Here is a 19464-nt window from a genome sequence, read left to right on the forward strand (position 1 = left end):
ATGAATAATAAATAGATACCATTGAACAGGGAACAATTAAACAGATGAAAAGTATCGATCATTTTCTTTAGAATAAGGGGTGAATATTTTCCTAAAAAAGTTCTTGCAAAATCGTTTTTAGTACCTGTTATCTCGTAGCAAAAAATAAAGGATTTTTAGAGGGAATAAAGTATCATCTAGGGGGAAAAAAGTATCATCAAGGGGAAAACCAAACTTACAAGTTGATGTCGAATATTTCATTTCTTTTCTAAATCCTTAAGCTATATATTTATCCCTAGCTGTGTATAATTCAAAAATATTAAATATTAAAAATTCTAGTTTCCAAGGACCNAACTTAAATATTTATTTTAAAATGCATCTCTTGTTAAGCTGAGTGCAGTGCACAAACAATTATGGGAGAGGGGGTGGAATTTGTGCAATTATGCATTTGCATAATTGCACAAATCGTAAACTAAAAAACTAAAATTATCAAACACTGAAAGTTGAAAACTAATGTAAGCATGGAGTGGCTTACTTGTAAATAAACTGTAGTCAACGATAGCAGTGGGACGGATAACAAGCCTTCTAATCTTTATCGTGTAGGAAGATTTAGCCGTTAAAAAATTCCAACCCAGAGAATGCTTTTTTTAAAAATCTCCTGCAAAGATTGCTCATAGTATTTTTATCCCACACATTCTTTAAAATAATTTGTATAAAAATTATCATAATATTCTTCAGAACGTTTATTTTAATTCAAGATATGAGTCAATCTGTAAAATCGAATGGATGCGAATTATTAAGAAAAGCCCCGTTATTCTTTTCATTCTCATCATTGTTTCTTTGTATTCTCATGGTCCAAATTTTTTACATTCATCATCATCATCATTTAAATCATTCTCATAATCATCTTTCTTTGTCTTCTCATGATCCTTCATCTTTTCATGAGAATTATTACGAAAAGCCCAGTCACTTTTTTCATTCTCATCATCGTTTTTCTTGTTATGCTCATGGCCATCATTATTTTCATTCTCAACGCAATCATTATTCTTGTCAATCTTATAATTTTTGAAGGCGTCTTTTTCTAAATTTTCATCATCATGAACTTTGTCATTTTTTCTTTTCTCATCATCCTCGTATTCATCATTATCATCGTCAACATCATCCTCATATTCCTCGTCATTGTCTTCATATTCATCGTCATAGAATTCATCATAATCTATCCCCTTGCTCTCTAGAATGTTCTCTATCAGATCATCTTCAGTAAATATTTAAAATTTATTTTGTAAACTTTTGTTGGTGCCAAGCGTTATTTGGAAAATATTAAACATTAATTATAAAGACTGTTGGGTATAAACGTTATTTCAAATTTCAAATAATTCCATTTAAAGATTCCAATTCACAACGGTACCCTTTCAATTCTTATCTGATCAAGGATCCTTATCTGTCCAACTGAAAATTGGGTCCAGGGATCTACAATGTACAAGGATGATAATTCAAAGACGACCAACCCGAATTTGAACCTTGTTTTTTTACATAGTGCCCTGCAACATTGTCTTTGTCAAATCAATTTATAAGCTATTAAACTTCCAATAAATAGTTTTAGGTCGTCTTCAAAGTCTCATATTTTGTGGATTACCTCTTTACAGTGTACTGTGTACTTTTGAGTTTCCCGGCATTTAATTTTTTTGCTTTATAAAAAGGGTATCTAGGCCTTCTTTGATCAGATAAGGTACCGTTGTGAATAGACACAACGTGTCAATATTCAATATTTGAGAATTTCCTCTGAAATTTTGTCTACAGTTTAAAGGAAGTCAAATATTACATTACAACTGACTATATTTTCATTAAAGGGAAAATAAAAAAATTTCATTTATCAAAAAGAATAAAAACTAAAAAGTATAGTCATTTAGGTCATACTTAGACTACAACATTATTCCATAAAAATTCAATTTAATTGTTACAATAGATCATTGATTTCGTACTTAATTCTTTACCTTTTTTTAAATTGGGAATTCCAGATATTTAATAATTTTCTTGTATTGGATAAAAGATTTTAAAAATAAAATTCAGTAATATTTTGTTAAAGTTTTGGTATTATTTTTCATTTTTATCAACCTTTCCCGGCCCCCAGCTCTAGGATTCAAAGAATTTGGTAAACCCGGTAAATTGAAAATATGTGACATAAGATGATTCGACATTTTCAACTAAAACTATTCCTTGGAGTCTCAAATTCTTGCAAATATTATAAAACAAGATTTTGAGAAAAGAATCAAAACTCGTCTTGGATCTACGCGGCATCAACTGGAACTTCTACCCTTCTAGATACTTTTTACACAAAAATTGTTTCCCAATTCCGAATATACTTGGGAAACATATTAACCACTTATTCAAAATTTAAGAAAATATGATCTCCCATTTTTTTCCACCTAAAAAACATAAAGTTTTGCACTGCTCGATTTTTTCAATCGAAACCTTCAACTATTTCAAATTCGTTAAAAAAAGAGAGCACGGAGCCGGGGGGGGGGGGTAGTGTCATATGGGTTAGAAACTTTATTTCCCGGTTCCAGGCCAATGTACAATCTAGTTGTGTGACCGATCTTTTAAAATTTAAACATAAATGCACTTACTAACCCAATTTATCATCCTTACTGAATAAAATTTGAGATTAAAACTTTATAAATTTGTCCTTGTAATATTTGGTATTAAAGGGACTGTAGATGTAAATTCAAGTGATTCTTCCCTCTATTTATGTTCGATTCTCAGCAAAAATAAAGGAATTATGCCTTGTTTTATTCTACTTGCAAAATGATTATTTTCTCTAAAAAAATTATCAACTTTTTGGATTAAAAAACGAGGATTTTTCCACATTGTTTCTCTGACAAGGGTAAAAAATGGTCCTGTTATAAATCGTACATGCCACTCTATAAATGGAGGGGAACTTATAGTTACGCCAACAGTCTCTTTAAGGTTCCAAGGATTCCAAGAAACATATTTCCAACTTTAAATATTTTCCTAATCCTATTTTCTGGTTTACATCTGAGATAAACTTCCTTGTTTTACCTGAATAATAAATATATTATTAACTGTTCAAAATTTTAACAAATCATAGACTTTTTAAAAAATTTAATATGACGAAGTTCATTTTCAATTAATGATGTTTAATATTAAATAATTAAACATAAATATATTATTAACTGTTCAAAATCTTAACAAATTGTAGAATTTTTAAAAATTTTAATTTGACGAAGTTCATTTTCAATTAACGATGTTTAATATTAAATAATTAAACATAAATATATTATTAACTGTTCAAAATTTTAACAAATTGTAGAATTTTTAAATTTTTAATTTGACGAAGTTCATTTTCAATTAACGATGTTTTATGTAGGGTGTTAAGAATAAAAATGGGAATTCCAATTCACTTTAAATTAATTTTTAGTTGAGAATACGATAATAACATACTCTTGAATAATAAAAACTGGAATTTCCAAAATACGGTCTTCCTCTGATTTATATATAGTAATCCACAAAGGATGAGACTTTAATGGCGACCTAAACCTGTATAGATTTGACCACATGAGGGTTAAATTTAGACTTTTGGAATTATTCTTAAATGTTAAAAAAGACATAACTTCCCAAGTATACAGCTGCAGGATTTAAATAACAATTGTACTGACTGAATTCCAAACAATCGTCTCTGAAGTAGCATATCCTTTCACCGAGAATTAAAGAATGTAATCCCGGGTTCAGTTGCAATTTAACTAGATCTTTAATAGCAAATAGATAAACTTTATCCTTCATCGAAGACGATTTCAAATGTCGTCAATTCCGTGTTTTATGGAACACAATTTAACAATTTATTTATTGTTTAACGAATCGTAAAAAAAGTTTAAACAACAATTGCATGTAAACTTCATGATTTTTATACTATTATTTAAACGCCCTTTGTTCCATCGGTCCTATGGTTGGACCTCTCAAAATGAAGACCCCCTCAATCCTCATAAACGTATGAATAACTATTTAAATAACTATTGAAAATAGACGACCCAAAACTCCACGATTTAAAGCTTGGTTTTTAGTTTTCTGCAATCAATTGAGTATTTTGATAGTTTACAAAATGATTAAGCACAGAAAAAAAACAAGTTTTGTCCAGGGGCGTAGTCAGGAATTTGTCCAGGAGGGTGGCTTAATTTTTCCTTTCTTTCCAGGGATGGGGCTCAGCACCCGGTGGGGCCTGAAAACCCCCTAAAATCCATAGATTTCACTTCACTGTTCCAGGGAGCGGGGCTTAGCCCCCATAGCACCATTGACTATGCTTCTGGTATTGGCCTACAAGGAACCCTGAATACAATCGTCTTTAAAGTATCATCCTTTGTGCAGGTAACCCTGTATATAAGCGTAGAGCTTTATTATATAATTAAAATGGGTTTATCCCTAAGTCGGACCATTAAAACTGTGAAATTGGGAGACTTATCATGATAAGTTGATTCTTTAGCACAAAGGTAAAAACTATTTACTTTATACTTAATTACAATTAAGATTGTTTCAATCAATTCCAATTATATAAATAATACTTTAAAGAAAATCTTATCTTCTATTGTATTTATAGTAAGCTGTATACTGTATTTACAGTAAGCTGTTTATTGTATTTATAGTAAGCTGTATATTGTATTTATAGTAAGCTGTATATTGTATTTACAGTAAGCTGTATATTGTATTTATAGTAATCTGTATATTGTATTTATAGTAAGCTGTATATTGCATTTATAGTAAGCTGTATATTGTTTTTATAGTAAGCTGTATATTGTATTTATAGTAATTGCTGTATATTGTATTTATAGTAAGCTGTATATTGCATTTATAGTAAGCTGACCTACAAGCGCAGTGATCATATTCTCCATGGTTTTATGGGCAAGATAAATCTTCAGTATGGGCTGCAGAACACCTAAATGTTTTAAAAAACAATCATATTTTTTTGATGATCCGTTTCCAGCATGATGTTGATGTAGACCCATTTGTCCTTGTTGATACAGATCCATTCCTTGTTAATGCAGATTCAATTATTAACAATTAATTAAATTAAATCAATTAAATTTTATCAAAAACCATTCTAAATTTTCTAATTTACCTGAAACTATCATTTTTTGTCTGTTAGCTGGAGATAAACCTGACCAACTCTTCTCTGTCAAATCTTCTAAAAACCTGGAATAAATCAACTTTTGAATTTCCAAGTTTAAACCATTTTACATCAATCTTAAATTCAGCATATTTTATCAGATTTTTTACCAGGATGGATTTAGGGTTCAGAGGGTCTGTGAAATGTACATCCAACCCCCCCCCCCTTACTCTCCTTCCAATGTAAACCGCTGGGAAAATGTTTTTTAAAGGTTTTTATTGGAATTATAATTTTCATGAATGTGGGAAGTTAACAAATGGAAGTCACAGAAGTAAAATAATAATTTAAAAAACTTTTGTAACTTTAAATATAAATTTTACGCAATTTAAAACCAGAAATCAAGATTTATCTTGGACAAATGGAGATCATAATTTAAATGAATTAAATTTAAATGAATTAAAAATTAAAACCAAGATTTAATAATATTTATAGATATATAAAGTAGTAATTTGTTTGTTTGCATGTATATATATATGATATCATGGTTATATAGTTTTAGCTTAATTCAATTAATGAAAAGTTGTGAATTAAAGAGTTTTGCTAGCTATAGAAATAAAAAATCTGATCCCTTTAAATCCTTTCAAATCTTGACTTTTGAAGGACTTCAGTCATGGACCATTCATTGGTCGAAACTCCGAACGTTGAAACAATTTGAGAAGGGCACAGACGAATAAAGAGATGGGAAAGAAAAATTTAGATGACCAAGAAAAAAAATGGGAAAAATTCAAATCCATCCGTCCAACCAGAAGTTTGTGATACAGATAAATTGATGGACGAAGACCTCCTCCCCCCCCCCCCTGGCCAGAAAAGTAACTTCACCAACATCAATCACAAGTTTGAATAGTTGATTATACAAGTGTACACCAGGTGTATACCTGGACAGATCATTTTCTCTAACATAGATATACTTTCTTACAAACTCCTGGATTCTTTCAACTTCATAAACAAACTTTGTCCTAAATCATATTTATTACAAAACAATTTATTATTCATATTCATATTCTTTAAGTATTCTAATTCATGCGCAATATACACTTACTCACCCTGATTTCCCTAGGGTGAGACTGAGAAAGAAAAGAGAAAAGAATTAACATTAATTCTTTAAAAAAACATTTCTGAGATGAAGAGGAAAGGACTGCAGAATAATACAGTAAATGAGCAAGAAAATGAACTAAGGGATCGACAAATAGAATTAGAGAGGACCGGTGGGGTGGAAGGATAGGCATTAGGCAACTTACACTATGTTAAAATATTAAATAACAGAAATACATGAACAGAAATAAAAAAATAGTAAAGGATAAAAAAATTCTGTAGATAGAGGTTCTGGTTAAAAACTCAATTTGGAAGGTCATTATATACTACATTTATTTAAAGTCTGTGTCTCATTTATTAAAAAGTTAATTTTGTTATTTTCAAAAATTCAAGGAAATGATGAATAACTCATTTGTTTTGAAGAAAAATACTTTCTGAATCAAAACTGACAAAGTCCTCCTTAACCAGATTTACTTCATAGAAATGATCAGGGGTCAAGGCATAGCATTTTGGAATTCTCAAGACAAGTGCTTTATCAAAGACTAGGTGTGCAAATCCAAAAAACTTGTTTCTTCAAAATAGGTGCTAAAATATACACAAAATCACTACATGAATACTAAATAGGTTATTTCATCACCAAACCCTCATTTTAAAGTACCATCTTTGTGCCCTTGTATATAAATTTGAATTTTAAGAGGGGTCGCCGGTTTAACATTTCCGATTTGAGGCCGATCCTTTTTGTTAGAAGAGTGTTTAATTTAAGAAACAGTAGATCTTTTATATAGATCCAACTAAAAATTCCGATTTATCAAATCTTTAACTAAAATGTGTTGTTCATATAAAAAAAACCTTTAAAATGAACTAAAAAAAAAAAATATATTCTATCTTTGTTTCTCCTCCTAACCCATCCTTAATTCATCCTTGCTAAGTTTCTCTTCTCAATTCATTCTTGCTCACACCTTAGTTTCTCCTCTCAATCCTTCCTTGCTCAGTTTATTCTCTCAAAAATTCTTTCTCAGTTTCCCTCTTGATCCGTCACTACTCGGTTTCTCATGTATATTCATTCTTCATCAGTTTCTTTTCCCAATTTGTATTTGCTTAGATTCATCCTTACTCAGTTTCTCCTATTGATCCGTCCAGACTGCTTAGTTTTTCCTCTCAATTAATCCTTTTAAATTTCTTGCTCAGTTTCTGTCCTCAAAGTGAAAAGATCAAATAACCTATTTATGTCGTAATTGTGTGTATATTTTAGCACATATTTTCAAAGACAAGTTTTTTGAATTTTCACATATAGTCTATGATAAAGCACTTGTATTGAAGATTCCAAAATGCTATGTATTGACCCCTGATCATTTCTATTATGGTTAGGGACTCTGTATGCAGAGGCGTATTCAGGGGGGGGGGGGCTATGGGGGCTAATCCCCCCCCTGGACCAGTGAAATCTACTGATTTCAGGGGGTTTTCAGATCCCAACGGGTGCTGAGCCCTTCCCCTGGAAAGAGAAAAAATTTATTTACGCCCCCCCTGGACAAATTCCTTAATACGCCCCTGTCTGCAGTATGACTATTTAATTATTTGCAGAAACAGGGTGTCCCAATGTACATTATAATTTAATGCACGACTTTGAGAATTATAAGATTTGATCCACCATTATTTTTGAACTGACTGACATATTCTCAGTTTTCAAGTTTTGTAATTTTAATAAATTTAAGTTCAGGCAAATTTTTCGAAGTCGCCACTCAATTCTCATACTTATCAGGACACCCTGTATATATGTTGATATTTTCTCATGGCTAATTAAATAAACATGTTCTAACCTTAGTTTTGCTTCTGTCCTAGGTAGGTAGTCAAGAATATTTCTTCTTTTTCTCATCTCTGTATGAACCCAGGGTTTCATATCATTCAATTAATTTAAATCCTGCTATACTCCTGCTACTCCTGCTACTCCTGCTACTCCTGCTACTCCTGCTACTCCTGCTACCCTGGAAAAATGCCTGAATACGCCCCTGTCCCATACTCTTAATACAAAAATCTATAAATACTGCACCTAGTGACAAGTGGGAGAAAAATTAGATAATTAAATCAAACAAAACAAATTTCAGTTCGACAATTAATCGGTTCATTTCATTAAAATAATTGAAGAACGAATTGCCACCTTGGGAACAAACTTCTTCAGTTGAACTGTAGATTACAAAGATAGCAATAAGGCAAAAAATATTCTGATTCATACTCAAAGAGAAAAGAATATATATTATATCATATCTGTTCGGTTCCATAGTAGTAAACCTATCATGAAAGAATTCCCATTATTACACGGTTCAGGAGGAATAATTTTAATATTGTTCGCTTCCTTGCGTTTAAGAATGCTTATTCTTACACTGTAGGTGCAGAATTTTCTTTCTTTAACGCTTAGACCGTGTAAGAATGGAAATTGAAATATTGATAATTAACTTAATTATTTTGTACTAACAACATGCACAGGGCAAACTCGCCTTTTTCTTTTATATTAATACATGCAAACTTACCTTTATATACTAAAAAATAACATGCAAACTTACCTTTTTTACTTTAGTAAAACATGCTCACTTACCTTTTCATGCTTACTTACCTTTTTCGTTTTTTGAAGTATTGATATATCTTAATTCAGTAATATCCATTTGAATCCTAACCTTAGTCCTGACAGAAGAGTGGAACCCCCTGTGATTAATTGACATTTTCTGACCTTTCCAAAAAAATTAACCATGAACTTTAAACTTTAAGTCTTCCATTGGACATTTTCATAGAAAACACAGAGTCTCAAAGCATACTGCTCGACTGCCTACTTTATTCAATTTTATTTTAGTTTTCTTCATTCCAAACCAAGTTTGGTGAGATTTTGCAAATCTCTGCATATTTGTAATAGTACGGTCAGAGATTTGATGGAAAGGTTTGTCATGTCTTCACAATTTCAATTAATTGTTTTTTTACTTTATTATAAAATTTTAAAAATACCTCAGCCTGAGTCAGCAGTCACAATATCTCGCATAGCTCGAGATGATGAGGTGAAACCACAATCAAAACCAGAAAAAGTTAGTTTATAAAAACTTATCATTGAAATACTAGTGTCACAAAAAACTTTTAGTGGGGTCTTAGCACTCCATAGCCATGAAAACAAACCAGTAAATCTTGCTTCATGAATAAAAGACAAAGATCTTCATCAGTTCATGTCGAACTGATTCTTACCAGATAACCTACTTTTATCTCCTCTTTTTGGAAGAATTAGGATCTAATATCCAGGAAATGATTTCTTCTTTAAATGATTTCAAGATTTTATTCAATAGATTAAGACAACCCACTAAAATACCTTTTCCCCACCTAAAAAAAACTCAGGGCACATTATACATGCTGTATCTAAATGTAGTATCAACTTGAAAAACAAGCAAATTCATCAGAAATTGGTTAACAAACAAACTAAACTAAGAAAACAATCACACCACATGCATTAATTTCAAATTAAGAACCAATTTATACTTATAAAATAGAAAATAAAAACAGTGATCAGTCAGAACAACAGCATAAAACTTATTTGTAACCTTTCATAATGTTAACTATTCCACCTTGAAATAGTCGGATTACACCAGAATTATTTTTAGTATAATTTCTTGGGTATATGCCCATGGAACCTCACAAATATGATATAATAATAATCTTATGAGGATAAAAATGTAATAATGGAATTCTTAAACTCGATGAAATAATCTTGATGTATTCTTTAACGAAGGCCGCATAAAATTATCATATTCTATTCTCTTTGTTCATACTCGATCATTTCTACTACAGAAACAGAACAGCTGTGTTTTATTTACAAACAAATGTAAAGTACAATTTTGTACAAAACCAGTTTGGGGAAATATGTCGTCTTTGATTCCTAGTAAATCTATCCATCTATCAGCCGGGTTCTAGAGACCTAAATACCACTCTTTACAAATCTTGCTTGGTGGTATTAAGGGTAGATCATCTACCTTACGCGTTCTTTAGAAGTGTAAATACTGGTATTATGCATGATACCGGTATTATAAAGAGTGGTGTTACCTAAATCCAGCCGCAGGGTGGATTTAGGTAGGATAATCTACCTTATATACCAGTATTATTAAATACTTGCATGAATTATTAATCTTTTATCATAAATAAAGAATATATCATTAAAAGTCGTCATCAATTATTTAAAAAATTCTTGCTGAGTTAAGTGCTCGAGCATGCGCATTAAAGGAAAATTTCTATAGAATGGATGATAAAACCGGTATTAGCTAGGATGACTAAAGAACTCTTCAGCTGTTCTATGCTAGATAATCCTACCCCGAATTAGGCAGCATTAGCGTCTAAAGAATCCGTATTTCCTAAACACTGGTATTAGCGTTAAGAGTGGTATTAGCTAATACCGCTCTTATACCACTCTTAAGAGTCATCTTTCTAGAACCGGCCTCTAACTCTCAGATCTCCAAAACAAGTATATTCAATCAGCTGTTAAGTGTCTGCTCTCTGCAGTCTGTAGAGACTAGAGACTAGACTAGAGTAGAGTGGTGACTCACAAACCAATACATACAACACGATTAAATCTTCTAGAAGTTACTGCACTGCATGAGATGACTACTGACAAGATAACAGTTATTGCGTCATGTTATTCTAACGCTTTAATTGAAAACGTAAAGGCCCCGGAACACGTCACGTAGTTCAGTATAATGTAAGTTTTAATGCTGAAAGATAAGGATGGAAGTATATATGTTATCATTGGAGTTTTGAGCCTCCATATTTGTGCAGTAGACGTCATATCATCTACGAATATCGACGCCATCTTCCCATTAATTTTCTCACTGCTTCAAGTTTCCCATATTTAGTTATTTCAGATTTAGCGAAAAACATAATGTCTGGATACCCAGGAGCACCTAGAGGAGCGTATCCCGGAGCTGGAGCACCAAGGGGGGCATACCCTGGCGCCCCACCACAACAGCAATACGGAGGAGCTCCGCCCCCTCAATATGGAGGAGCTCCTCCTAGTCAGCAGTATGGAGCTCAGCCAGGAGGGTATGGAGGTCAACCTGGATATGGAGGTCAACCTGGTTATGGAGGTCAACCACCAGTAGATCCACAAATCGCTCAATGGTTCAATGCAGTAGATCAAGACAGGTATTTTTGTTTACAGAATATGGAAAATAGTATTAAAGTGCTAAAGTGCTATTCATTTTGCTTCTCATTCTTCTAGGCTATGTTTATAATTCTTCAGAATATTATATACCGCTCTTGAAAAAGAATTTGTAGTTAAACATACATTCATCTATTTGCGTGCTTGAATTATAAGATACTTTTTTTGAATAAAACTCCAGATCATGCTTATTTAAATAAGTATTTAGTCTTGAATAATTCTGTACACTTGTATCCTTATCATTTAAAATATTTATCGTTCCAACTTGAAAGCTTTGTTTCAAGAAATTGAAAAAGGAATGTTCATAGTTTTAGAAAATATATTTGAAGAAGAAAGCCAATAGAATTGGAGTTGTAGGATTTTTATTAACAGAATTTTTCTTTAAAATAATGAAAATAATGTAACAAAGTTTTCGAACCTTTCTTCCCTTTAATTACTTCCACTCGCAATTGAAGAAATGTATAAATACGAATTTTTATTTTTGGATCAGTTTTGGTTTCTCACAGTCCAATGAACATTTAACACGGCAACTGTGATATGTGTTCACAGACACAGATGTTTAACTAATTGATTTTCAAGAACTTATACTTTATCGCTACATAAAATAAATATCAGTTTCAATATAAGTTGTATTCATAATCCAAAGTTTTATGAGTCAAACTGTACAATAAATAGTGATAACATAGACTAGATGAATATATTGTAGAAGTGGACAAATCGATGCACGTGAGCTGCAGAGGGCGCTTGTCAACGGGAACTGGAGCAACTTCAGCGAGGAGGCCTGTAGAATGATGATCGGTATAATAGATACGGGCGTATTCAGGAATTTTTCCAGGGGGGGGCTTAAATTTAGTTTTCTTTACAGGGGGGGGGGGGGTCTCAGCACCCGTTTGGCCTGAAAACCCCCTGAAATAAATAGATTTCAGGGGGTTCAGGGAGGGCTTAGCCCCCAGAGCCACCCCCCGGAATACGCCTCTGATAATAGACACAGTTATTAACTTATCTAATCTTTAGACGTCAATTTGTAGAAGAGGGGTAAACTTAATATTTATTGATAAAAGAGGAAATAATTTGTTTTGGGGTGTGATCATTTTATAGAAAAAGTATACCTCCTTAATATTAGATCCAGCAATTTTTCAGTTTTTATTTCCATAGAGTAAAAAAAATATTATTTCAATTTACATGAAAAGGAAGCTAAAATTTAACAGGGAAGTTGATTTAGAAGTTTTTAAAAAATTTGTATTTATTGGAGGGTTCTGTTAGTCTTAGATACTTGATTTAAGACCTACTCAATTTGAAATTCAAATATATACTTGAATACACAATTGGGTTACCAAATAGTATAAATTTAACATCTTCTAATCAAAAATGTATTTATAATGGATTAAGTAAACATGAAATTAATGTGAAATTTATTTTAAACTTTTGACTAGATATGTTTGACCTGAAAAGAACTGGAAACATTAACGTCCATGAGTTTGGATCCTTGTTCAAGTATATAAATGATTGGAAAGGATTATTTGAGAGAATAGACGGAGATAGATCAGGATATATCGAAGAACCGGAACTCAGACAGGGTAAACCAACCTCAAACTCGGATTAGGTTTGCTCAAGGATAACCAGGGATCGGGTTTTCTCCGGGATAACCATGGGATAAGGTTTTCTGAGATGAAAACGATCCCCAAACCTATCCTGCAGTTTGAGTTTAATGAATGTAAAGTATATAAAGTTAATGTTTAGAGATGTTTGATGCAAACGGAAGCGGAACTATTGATGTAAACGAGTTCATCAAGCTCTTTACTTACATCAATAAGTGGAAGGAAATCTTTCAACTTTTAGCCTTATAAAGTTTATTTTCAGAATATTGACGTTGTCATTCTTGGAAAGATAAGAAAACTAATAGATTATAGGGCAAGGGGGGATGCTTGCAAACTACAAAACTGTTACCCACGATATACGCATTTATTTTTCGGAACGTCACAAATAATAAGATTTTTTTCTGTCCAGTACCATCGTACTTTGTATTAGACTAGAATTTGAGCGGATTATTAGGAAGTTTATGAATCAGAAGACAAGGATAGATCAGGACAGATTGAGGAAAAAGAGTTTAAGAAAGGTATTTTGTTGATTGTCCGGTGGGTATTTTGTCTCGTTTTTAGGATAACGTGTCACGTGTCGAGGTTATTTTGTCTCGTTATTAGGACAAAGTGTCACGTGTCGAGGTTATTTTGTCTCGTTTTTAGGAGAAAGTGTCAAGTGTCGAGGGTATTTTGTTACGCTTTTAGTATTTAGTATTGTCTCGTTTTTAGGGAATATCGTCACGTTTCGTGTTTTTTGTCTCGTTTTTGGGTTATAAATGTCTCGTATATATGGATGTTTTGTTTTGTTTTAAGGTATAATTCAGCGGCACTGATCTTCAGACAGTTGTGTTTAATTTAGAGATTTGTTCAAGAGAGAGGGGGGGGGGGATAAAACATGGTAATATAACTTAGATGCTTTTTTATCTATTTTTAAAATGTTTAACACAAAATTTTATATTCTAAAAAAACATTTTAAAGAAAAAAAACCTTACAAATTGGTAGGAAGCAGCTTATTTATAGTCCGTCATATGAATATCGCAAAAATAAGGCTTTAAATTTTGATCTCAGGTGTAATTAAACTTTTTTTCTACAATCGTGCATTGTCTACATTCAAATTGCAGATTTATGTTGGGGTTTTTCATTTTAATTCGATAATTTTGAAAACAAACTGACTATATATTTTAACAATCTGTTATTTTAGAGAATGATCACAAAGAAACTAAAGTAGTTTTAATCCACCATTTTCCCGTAGTAATATTTATACAAAATTGTTGAATAATATGTTGACTTCATTTTAGAATTTCTTCCACTTCAATACCAAACTACAGGATTATACACAAAGAAAGAGACTTTAACGACGACCTGTAATGACTTTCTTTCATGCGAAACAACATTATTTAGAAAGAAAAGAAAAATGTTCTAGTAGAGCTATGAATGGAACTAAAAGGTCTCTTCCTTTGTATGTAATCTTGTACCAAACTGCTTCCGTTTGCATCTATTTATGTTCGATCATGATTTCCTTCTTGGGACGGAGAAAATACAGTAATATTTACGCAATTTTTACAACTTCAGTCTCTTAAGTAATGATAGGAAAATCTTGGTTTGTTTTTCAAGATATATGGAGGTTTTGGGACTTTAAAAAGGACGCCATCACACAAACACTTGGAACTTGTTAAGGCTCCAACAATTCAAACCTGTAATCTATAAAAGTTGTGTTTTATTTGAATATATACAAGTATTATGGAAAAACGATAAACTTCTCAGAATGGGCTGAAATATTTTGTGGACACTCATGGGTAGCTAGGGGGTGACTTAGGCTAACAAAATAGATTGTTTTTCTTCAAATTTTATTCCACGGGCAATTCCGGGCCCTTGAGCTATTTATCTTTAATTTCAAACTTACTAAAGGAAGCAAATATAGCCTATCACTACTCGTAAGAAGGAAAACATGATACTTGTTGTTGGTTTGTTTTGTTGCTTTTTTATTAGTCCTAAACAAGCGTTTAATTGAACCAATTGAGTTCACTCATTCTTTCCTAACACCGACATAGAACGATCTCTTGCTGGTAAAAACATTGGAGATACATCCAATATAATTGTTTATATTCGAGGAAAGAATGAGATTAACACATTTTGTCCATTTAAAAGTTTCCAGCTCAAGTCTCAGTTTCTATCGTGGTATCAAGTGACCCCCAAATAAAAGTTCTGCATGCCCTAACAAAGGTACCCTTTACACCTAGTTTGTCTGCCCAATTTGCTGCATTAATACAATAATACATAATTTTACATAGCAAAACCAGGATATCTTTTTAAGTTTTAATCAGAAGATTTTAAGGGTAATAAATAAAATTGAAAAAAAAAAATGTTTTTTTTTAAAATTTTTTAAAATGGCGTTTATAGACATAAGATGATAAATATTTAAGTTAGTTAAGTTGATTTCACACTGAACGCAAGCGTTCACTCTTCAGTTTGAACATTACGTTAGAGAATAACAATGTTTAAAGGTTAAAAGGGAACCTTTGTGAACATAAATGGTAAATGTAGGGTCACTTGAAATTACGCATACAGTCCCTTTAAAGAGAATACATAGTGCTTAAGTTTAAATTTTAATAATATTAATATTTCAGCGCTTGAACAGATGGGATACAGGTTTAGTCCCACATTCATTGGAAACCTTCTTAATAAATACGATCCAAGAGGTAACAAGATGAAAACCTAATATTTTATAGTTAATTCTTAATTTCTAACCCCCCCCCCCCACTCCCTGCAGGGAAGGGGGGGGGGGGGGGGGAGTAATTTTTGATGATTTGGGGAAACGAAATGAAAACTGGGACATCCATAGGCAAGTTCTTCTGCTGGTTTCTACCCAAAAATGTATGTATTTTTCCCAAATCAGCAAATAAAACCGTCTAATAAAAATTTTGCGGTCCGCGCCAATAAACCTTACTTGTGGGGGAAAAAAATGATTATCAAAATTATTATGGCGAGCACCCTTTTGCGGTGAAACGAGGGATATTTATTCAGCAATATTTCGATTTTTACATGTAGACTTCTTAGACATTTGAATTTTTTTTTAGGAACATTTATATGTACATGGAACAACTTGGGCCTGTGTGCTAATTATTTACTTTTTAAGGGCGATTTGGGTCACCCTAATGTGGAACCTTAAAATTAATTGAGTTTAAACTGTTAAACAGGAATATTCTAGAATCCTCGGAAATACTGGTTTTGACATAATTCATAAAAATCCATACTTCAAAATAAGGCCGGGTGTAAACTGTAAAGTCAACTAGGTTTTCAATATAAAAATAAAATATCTATTTAACTTTAAAAATGTATTTTTTAAACAACAATGATCCATTTTTAGGAAGAAGATTGACACTGGACAACTTTATTGTATCCTGTGTTCAGATTAAGAGACTTACAGGTCGGAAATTCTTAACTTAAAAAGTAATAAAATATACTAAAAAAAAATTATTGTAGAATTTAGCGAAAAGTGTGATCTTCTAATTTTGACAAATAAATCAAGAATTTTCATTCTAAAAGTAGATTTATTAAAGTTAAATATTTTACAAATTACAATATTACAATTCATCTTAGATAAGAGTTAAACAGTTATTTATTAGTACATATTTTGATGGGTGTCCTGAAAATCCTGATAAACAGGTTGAATATGAAATGGTCTTTTATACCTTAGCATAAAAGAAAATTTTTATAAGCAATCTACTCGAAGATAATGTTGCATAGTTACATTTTTTGGATCTGGCCTTTTTTCAAGATTTCAATTAGAGATCGACTTCAGGTTGAGCAATGGCCGGGCATTCGTGTCTACCTTTACCTTACTGGAGGAGTAGGGTAGCGACATTTCCCTTCAATATTGTCTGTTTTTATCAAAGAAATGTTTATAGATTCTTTCCGGGGTCGTGATACCGAGCAGAGAGGGCAGGCTAGCTTCCAGTACGAGGACTTCATCGGGGTGGCCATGGGAGCCCACAAGTAGACGGAGAATATTATTAACATGGGATAACGGGAAAATTTAAAAATTAATTTAAATTGTTATCCCTTTGTTAAAACTATACAGTGTACTGTGTACAACGTTACATGTACTAATTAAGTGCACATTGGACTTGGTTGATAAAATTATTAAGTAATCAAAACTATGCACTTAATCTGTTACAATCAATAATCATCAGTAAACATTAAAAACGAACATTCCTTGAACCCCACTTTTATGCATATCTTCTTGTTCTAAATATCGCCTGTATTATGCAGGATGAAACAACAAACTTGGTATTTACTATTTAGCAATTCTGTAATTATTCCATAGAACTTAAAGTTATCCATGTTTTTTTTATAATTTGTGATACATTGATTGTGAATTTGTTTTGTATTTAACCTGGAACCATTTGATTAAATATCAAACCATGAATGTTTTTTTTTGTATCCTTCAATCAAATAATTTGTTGTGTTGACCTATCTTGTATTTATGGAATATTCTATTGTGCCAACTTTCAACTATTAAAATCGCATAACTAAGAGTTAAAATAAAAAAAATATATTATAGCAAAATTTATGTTTTCTGATTCATCAACGTTATTAAACTGTTCATAAACATAAATATTTTTGTAAAGATTTCACTTTTCCTGCCAATTATGATTATTATCCGATTTGTTTTTGGTTAATGGCGATCCACATTCCACAATTCATATCATATTGGATTGGATGACAAACTTATTTCAGAAAGAATTACTGAACACGTTTTCCTCAATTTATTAGATTTTTCTATTTTTATAATTTTGCAACTTGATGTAGAACTTTGATACTTCAGCATTTAACTCTGCTAAATCTTGAGGCATGTGTTAAAAAATGTGTGTGTACGCTCGAAAATTGTATTATTGGACTTTAAACAAAATTTAATAAGTAATTTATCAAGCATGTACTTTGGCGAGTGCAGTAAAGCTATGAAGATTGTGGAAACCATGTGATTCGCCCTGTTCAACATCATTTGTTATGATAATACCTCATATAAATCAAATCTAATATTTTTCTGTGAAATTTATTACCTAATAAAATCCTTTTTAATATTTTTTTAAATCAGCAAGTAGAACCCTGAAAATTTGTATGGCGCTTCGCGCAAACAAGCACAACAAAAAAAAGAAAAATTGGACATCCTTATAAACCAAAAAATTCAGCAGTTATATCCCTTGAAATTGTTAGATATTCCGCGCATACAATCCTAACTTCTGCAGGAAAAAACTATTTTTTTATTAACTGGGTAAAAAAAAACTTCATATCAAAAGGCATGTTTTTATCCTTTTTACTACAAATTTAGGATTTTCAGTCGGAATTCCGTTGCGCGGAATAGCGCGCAACTGTTCTCGAATTGCGTGCAAGTAAAATCCTCTTGCGTTGGAAAACCTGGCAATTCATTCCTAAATATCAGCATAAACCCCAACTCAGCATTTTTTGCGAAGATTTCTAATTTCTGGGGGAAAATTATTTTTGAAAGGGTGAAAGATTTTTCAAGAAAGGAACTAAGTTTTTGCCTCAAACTCAAATTTTCGAATCCCTATTTCTTTGGAACCTGATTTCAAACTTAGACTTTATCATAGTTAATAGAAATCATAGTTTGAGATATGAAAGATTTACGACATCGGGGTTTACACTTTACAGGTATTAACAAAAACTATACAAATTTAACGGCTTCATTTCATACCTTTCAACTTTTACTTAGTTTTATATCCTTCGTTATTATAGTCATTCATTTTACGTTAACTAAAGATCTGTAAAAAAAACTTGATTTATTTTATTCTGTTAATACTGTTAAATACATACTATAACAAGATATAAAATAATTTTACTCTAGGAGGTAAAGCTATGCTTCTTTTTTAAATCTTTGGAAAAGCTACTCTGCAAAACTTTGGAATAAGTTTGTCTATGTAATTCTAATCTTTAAAAAAAGGACAAAATTNAGAAACATGATTTGTTTTATGTTTATTTTACAATAAAATTTTAAAGCTATGGAAAAAATAAAAATCAGCAGATTATGAGCCAATTCTAGCTGCAGGCTCAAACAATTACATATAATGTGCATCGTACCTCTTCCAAATGAAACTACAAAAAAAATTACCAAATACTAATTTCAATTTTTGAGAATATATATGCGGGATAAACTCCAGCAGATTCCATGAACATTACATGCAGAATAAATGGTAAAAACATTATCGTTCTGGCTTATATTGGTTCCCTCGGCCTGAAAAACTGCATCATGGCCAATTTGGTCCAGCCGCTTTGCCATAATATATATGCCTATATAACGAGCTAGTGAATGAAAGAAACGCGTTTTTAGATATTTAAAATACGTTTCTGAGCTAAAAAAAATTATTGCCAGAGCTGGGAACTTTTGAATGGTGGATATCGGGATTAATGCTTGATCCACTCTTTTTCTTAATCTCCAGATTAAATATTGCTTGTTCTCATGATTTTAATCTCCAGATTAATTAACAGATCGGGATTAA

General features: G+C 31.7%; 2 protein-coding genes across 5 annotated transcripts; one reads left to right on the forward strand and one right to left on the reverse strand.

Moving 5' to 3' along the window:
* Positions 1-704: 704 nt before the first annotated feature.
* LOC111702874 (protein PFC0760c) lies at positions 705-10310 on the reverse strand. Of its 3 annotated transcripts, none has more exons than XM_023474661.1 (7): positions 8343-8442; positions 8005-8062; positions 6031-6111; positions 5108-5181; positions 4853-4924; positions 2992-3039; positions 705-1234 (listed from the first exon to the last, which is right to left on the reverse strand). In XM_023474661.1, the coding sequence occupies exons 1-7, from the start codon at positions 8413-8415 to the stop codon at positions 828-830; spliced, it is 813 nt and encodes a 270-aa protein (XP_023330429.1). In that variant the 5' UTR covers positions 8416-8442; the 3' UTR covers positions 705-827. The 3 variants fall into 3 exon arrangements, with proteins under 3 accessions (XP_023330429.1, XP_023330431.1, XP_023330430.1); XM_023474663.1 differs by having other exon boundaries at positions 8356-8402; XM_023474662.1 differs by lacking the exons at positions 8005-8062; positions 8343-8442 and adding an exon at positions 8857-10310.
* Positions 10311-11041: 731 nt separating this feature from the next.
* Positions 11042-18030, forward strand: LOC111702875 (peflin). 2 transcript variants are annotated; one of them, XM_023474665.1, is made up of 7 exons: positions 11042-11350; positions 12073-12164; positions 13107-13186; positions 13419-13482; positions 15574-15645; positions 16314-16373; positions 16855-18030. In XM_023474665.1, exons 1-7 carry the CDS (start codon positions 11088-11090, stop codon positions 16944-16946), a joined length of 723 nt encoding a protein of 240 aa, XP_023330433.1. In that variant the 5' UTR covers positions 11042-11087; the 3' UTR covers positions 16947-18030. The 2 variants fall into 2 exon arrangements, with proteins under 2 accessions (XP_023330433.1, XP_023330432.1); XM_023474664.1 differs by lacking the exons at positions 13107-13186; positions 13419-13482 and adding an exon at positions 12800-12943 and having other exon boundaries at positions 11043-11350.
* The last annotated feature ends 1434 nt before the right edge of the window (positions 18031-19464 follow it).

Source organism: Eurytemora carolleeae, unplaced genomic scaffold (genome assembly GCF_000591075.1).
Source record: "Eurytemora carolleeae unplaced genomic scaffold, Eaff_2.0 scaffold521, whole genome shotgun sequence".
NCBI classification, from domain to species: domain Eukaryota; kingdom Metazoa; phylum Arthropoda; class Copepoda; order Calanoida; family Temoridae; genus Eurytemora; species Eurytemora carolleeae.